This window comes from Somniosus microcephalus, chromosome 3 (assembly GCF_052327205.1).
Source record: "Somniosus microcephalus isolate GS21.2 chromosome 3, FLI_Smic_1.0, whole genome shotgun sequence".
NCBI lineage: Eukaryota > Metazoa > Chordata > Chondrichthyes > Squaliformes > Somniosidae > Somniosus > Somniosus microcephalus.
The window spans coordinates 188,929,014-188,935,013 of NC_140989.1; the positions used below are offsets into that span (position 1 = coordinate 188,929,014).

General features: G+C 43.2%; 1 protein-coding gene across 4 annotated transcripts in view; it reads left to right on the forward strand.

The window, feature by feature from the left end:
* Window positions 1-2,214, forward strand: part of myo6a (myosin VIa) — a 350,780-nt gene extending 348,566 nt beyond the window's left edge. For all 4 annotated transcript variants that reach the window (XM_085982051.1, XM_085982054.1, XM_085982053.1 and 1 more), the window contains one exon: window positions 344-2,214. In XM_085982051.1, coding sequence (XP_085838177.1) covers window positions 344-543 — 200 coding nt within the window. In that variant the 3' untranslated portion in view covers window positions 544-2,214. The remainder of the gene's footprint in view (window positions 1-343) is intronic.
* Window positions 2,215-6,000: the final 3,786 nt, after the last annotated feature.

Sequence of the window (6,000 nt, forward strand, 5' to 3'; positions counted from 1 at the left end):
TGATTATAATTGCTCAACCATTGGTGGCCGTGCCTTCTGCTGCCTGGGCCCTAAGCTCTGGAATTCCCTCCCTAAACCTCTTCGCCTCTCTACTTCTCTTCTCCTTTAAGACACTCCTTAAAACCTACCTCTTTGACCACGCTTTTGGTTACCTGCCCTAATTTCTCCTTATGTGGCTCGGTGTCAGTTTTTTGTCTTTTAATAATCCTGTGAAGCGCCTTGGGATGTTTTACTATGTTAAAGGTGCGATATAAATACAAGTTGTTGGTATTTCTGCAGTAGAAGGAAAGGCTCCTTCTCCCTTGCCGTGGATTTTCTTGACTTCTCCTGATTTATATTTTAGGTAAGGATGACATGGAGATGTGTGAGCTGAGCCTGGACGAGACAGGGCTCACTCGGAAGCGTGGAGCTGAGATCCTACCGCGGCAGTTTGAAGAGGTGTGGGAGCGCTGTGGAGGAATCACGTATCTGCGCAATGCAATCGAGAGCAAGCAGGCCAGGCCCACCTATGCCACAGCAATGCTGCAGAACCTTCTGCAATAGAATGTCATAGTTTCTGCCCTAATTAGAGATAGAGTGGTGTAGAAAAAGAGACTTGTAAATGGAACAAAGCGAAGAATACTTCTCTCCCTGTCAAAGATAAATCTCCCAGAGCTTGAAATACATGATTTTTAACTTCCAGAACTCATGAGCACTATGCTATGCAACGGTAATGAATAAAACCAATCAAGTAAAATTAGGAATAATAATTGGTGACGGTAACCCTCTTTCCTTAGAACTGTGTGGTAAAAGATGACTAGAGTGGATCGTAGTTCGGTCGAAGATGCCGCAATGACATTTGCAAGACTAGGCAAAGAATGACTGTGGCTGATTCACATGTGTTGGTTGGAAAACGTATAGTCTCATCTGCAGTAGTTTGAAAATCCACAAGTTGTCACCTTTTGATTAAATAACTTCTGACTATTCAATTATTGCTCGGGGCAAGTCCGCGATGTGAGTAGTTACTATTCCCCATAACCCACATTTTATAAACCCCAGTCCAGTAAGATAAAACACTGATGCAGCATTTCACAGCTGGATTATAACTTTATACTTGAAGGTTGCAGCTTTCAGGAACTATTAAATAATCTACGACCCTTATAGATAGTTTAGCACTTGTTGGTCCCAATATTGGGGTTCTTGCAGGAAGTCACCTCTTTATTTCAAGCCCTGCAGTTTCAAATAAACATAATCATGTTGTACCTATTTGACATGAATGGATTTCATTAATTGTAGAGCTTTGTTTTGTTAATTCCTAATTTTTGTGATGCTATATTTGTGTAGTGGAGTCTTTTTTTGTGCACTCTGATAACTGAATATTCGGACGACCTTTAAACACTGTTTCTGCAGTAAAATAATGTCTTAAAACTGGAACTGTGTTGCTCTTGCACCAGATATTCCAATTCAAACAACTCATTCCTGGACACAGTTGGCAGGCCGTTAGTTACTTAACATGTTGGGGTGTATCCTCTCCCGTGAAGGAGGCATTGTCTTTGGGTATTGATGAGATGGTCTCACCATGTTAGCAGTCGCACGAGTTTTTCCTAATATCGGCCAGGACATACTGATCTCACTCCCTTCACCGTCCCAGCTTAAAAAAGCCATATACAGAAACTCCATCCTGGCGAGGTTAATAGTGACGCGTTGCCTTTCTAAGGGGATTTGGGTAAAACCAACGTCCAGATCTGGAAGATAGAGAGTCTCTTGGCTCTTTGTGTATAAATTTTTATCCTTTAATAGCTGCTGAATTATAAAGAAAACACAATCTGTGCAGATGGTATTTTGTGTAGCGTGGAATAGAACAAAGGAGTGAAAAAAGGGTCAGTCTCGGATAAAGCTGGCCAGCGTGATCTTACACTGCATGGCAGTTGTAGTTTTTGTGGGATGTTATTAGCCCAGCCTATGTTTGACAAAGTCTAACACAATAACTGACTGTGGTGTGGAAGTTGCTCTTAGTAGACTGGTTATTTATTTAAGATTTCAAATGTGTGAGTGATCAACATGCTCTAATAATCTGATCTACAAGCCCTACCTTAAAACTTGATGTTTTCCTGATATTTCCTGAATCAGTTGGACCAAGTCTCTTGTAAGATCTGCACAGTTTTACCATTTGATTTTGAATTGTCTGTTTTTTCAACTGATAAGATGCAGAAAATAAACACATTCCTTATCTAATGTCTTGAAGCATCTTTATACTCTAGTACCTTTCGCTGATGTCAAATTTATTTGTGGCATTTTGCGAAGTCAGGAAGAGGTTTGAATATCTAGTACATGTTTTTACATTTTTCTGTTAAATTACATGGGGCAACCTGTTTTTTTTTTTTTAATTCATTCTCTAGATGTGGGCATCGCTGGCAAGGCTGGCATTTATTGCTCAATCCTAGTTGCCCTGAACAACTGAGTGGCTCATTTCAGAGGGCAATCAAGAGTCAACCACATTGGTCACAAATAGGCCAGTCCCGGTAAGGATGGCAGGTTTCCTTCCCTGAAAACGATTGGTGAACCAGTTGGGTTAATGTACATAGTGTTTGAGTCACAAATGTGCACTAAGGGTAAGGGTTTTCAGCTCGAGACACAGTGCGGGGAGTGGGTGTTGATGGTGGCGCTTGTGCTCCCCCCCGGCCCCAGTCTCATTTATGTATTTGTTAAAGGATCCAATGTAGGTTGTATATTTTCTTTAAACCCTTTCAGGCTCATTTATCGAGAAAACCAATTTGAGGGAGATGGGGAAAGAGATTTGCTGCGCCTGGATGTGCAGTCTCCCCTTCATTCCAAGTTGTTTAATTCACATCATCTGATAAGTCAGCATTTAAGCCCTAATGTGCCATTTTTGCTGTGTTATTGAAGTTGCTTAATTCAAGTTATTGGATAATCACATTTGTAGCACAAAAAAGGCTTTGAATTATCAGGAGTCGATGGTGTATCTGTAGTTGTCATTATGTAAAAAATGCACTAGCTTCGTCCACATGTCGTCTGATTTCCGTCAGTCAGTATTACGTCGGTCAGTGATGTTGGTGCTGGTTGTCAAGGTACCCCTGCACTACACACACACACATGCCAGGAGTTTCCCAAACCCTACATTTATCCACATTGAAGGAAGTCTGTCACACACTGGCCCATTCCCTCAACTCATTTCAATTGGGCTGCAAATTATTTATTTGATCCAAATTCCCAACACCTCTGCAGATTTTTGTGCCATTTATAAATGGTTCCATTAATGCCCTCATCCAAATCATTAATTTTCTGAGCAGCAAAGGTCCGAACACGGAGTCCTGCGGGACCCTCTTCAGGACTTAGCCACATCAGGTCTACTCCTGTTGATAATGACTCTCTGGTTATGAGCTGGCAACTGGTTACCTAACCGGCATAATATCCGACTGCCAATGTCGTATGCTGACACGTTCCCAATAACTCCATTTTTTTTTACTGTGGCACAGCTGTTTCTGTTTTGCCCCATCCCCTAATGTACCTTCTCCAGATATTCCTTCATTTTCCTTGGAAAATAGAACTCTCCTGAACATCTTCTGCAATAATATGTCTAATCAACTGAAATCTTCTGATGTAGTGATCAGTATTACCCAGATGTTCCCCACATGGAGATCAGTCATCCCAGCGTTGTGGTGAGAGACAAATTCCAAAAGATTATTCTCTCCAGTATTCTTCCCAACGTCTTGAAAGAAAGAAGACTTGCATTTCTATAGCGCCTTTCATGACCACTGGTTGTCTCAAAGAGCTTTACAGCTAATGAAGTATTTTTTGGCGTGTAGTCACTGTTGTAATGTGGGAAACGCGGCAGCCAATTTGCGCACAGCAAGCTCCCACAAACAGCAGTGTGATAATGACCAGATAATCTCTTTTTGTTATGCTGATTGAGGGATAAATATTGGCCAGGACACCAGGGATAACTCCCCTGCTCCTCTTCGAAATAATGCCATGGGATCTTTTACGTTCACCTGAGAGAGCAGACGGGACCTCGGTTTAACGTTTCATCCAAAAGAGCTATGAAGCAATCATTGGCAGTAACAACAGATAATTCTACCTTACCTCTCCTGAGCTTTGGCTGCCCTTCATCAGTCAACTTTATGGATGGATACTTGAAAATCCCTCTTTACAACAACGCCACCATGTTCTGCTGCCCTTCCAATTTGCTCAGCGATCCCTTTTTTGCTGGACCTGTCCTGGATACCTATAACTATAAACTGACTCATTGACCCAGCTGTACCTACAACTTTATGTTGACCAATACCCTCTCTATCAGTGTCAGCTGTGGCTTAGTGGGTAGCACTCTCGCCTCTTAAGTCAGAAGGTTGTTGTGCCTGTGTATAGTAAGACGCAGACTGCAGGAGAAACGGTACAACAGGTGTTTACTGAATGAGGGTTACTCTAGAACTAACTTTACAGATCACTACTCAGGGTTTATATACAGGTGTGGTCACTGCCGGTACTACAGTATACAGGAGCTGTAAAAAGTAGTTCTCTCACTTAAAGGTACATACATTAAAATTCCTCCCCTTTTAGATTAACAGTACCATAACACTCATTTAACAATTAAGTATCAAACTAGTTACAATTAACACTTTTAACATGCAACATAGCTGAAAATAGTCTATTTATAAATTCAGTCTTTGGGGAAGCTTCCTGATTCTTTCTGGATAACGCCTTTCCCGAGCGTCTCGCTCTTGGTGCGGAGGCGATTCTAGCACCCTGTCGTCAGTTGATTCATCAGATTCCAATGCTATTGTTTCTGAGGTAGATGCGAACTGTACGTCGGGTTCCTCACCAGGTATGTATGGCCGAGACATGGGGTTGACTCGTTCCTGTGACTCTAGGATCTGGTCAGCATGGCGTCTCACAATGTTCTCCCCAACATCCACTGTGTACATTAGTGGCCCCTGCCGTGTGCATATCGTTCCTGGTTGCCATTTCTCTGTTCGGTAGTCGCGGGCCAAGACTGGTTGCCCTACATTGAAGCTCCTTGTCAGCTTTTCATTGATGTGCTGGAATTGCTTACTCTCAACATCTCTTCGTACATTTGGTCTGAGCAAATCCCGATGAGATCTCAACCTTCGGTTAAAGAACATCATGGCCGGGGCCTGGTTGGTGACTGCATGTGTCGCATTTCTGTAGGCTAACAGCAAATTGTCCACCTTATGCTGCAGTGGAATGTCGTCATCGCACATGGCCTTTACTGCTTTTTTAAAGGTTTGTACGAACCTCTCAGCCAATCCATTTGTGGCTGGATGATACGAGGCGGATGTGTAATGCCTTACCCCATTCCTTTTCATAAATCTTCGAAACTCTTCGGACACAAACTGTGGTCCGTTATCAGAGCAAATCTGCTCTGGCAAGCCGTTCCTGGCAAAAATGGTCCGTAGGACTGCAATAGTTTTCTCCGTGGTGGTGGAGGACATTTTGATCACCTCAGGCCATTTTGAGTGCGCATCCACAGCTATTAAAAACATTGAGTCCATGACTGGACCAGCAAAATCAATATGCACTCGTTGCCATGGAGATGAGGGCCACTCCCATGTGTGTAGAGGGGCATGTGGTGGTGCATTTTGGACCTTCTGGCATCCTGAGCAGCTCTTTGTCAGGTCCTCGATTTGCTGATCGATCCCCGGCCACCACACAAGCCCTAGCAAGGCTTTTCATTTTCACCCCTCCCAGATGACCTTCGTGAAGCTCGTTGAGCACTCTCTCACTTAACTTTGGTGGAATTACCACTCGGGATCCACACATCAAGGTCCCCTGGCATACTGACAGCTGTTCTCTTCTGGATGAGAATGCTGGCAACAGTGAGTCGCCATGTGCTGGCCATCCCTTTACCGTCAAATCATATACCCGAGACAGTGTCGGGTCATTTCGGGTCTCCTCTATACCAGCGTTAGTTACTGGCAAGCATTCAATTATAGTCGAATGAAATATTTCAACAGGATCCACTGCTGGTGCTTCCTCCGCAGT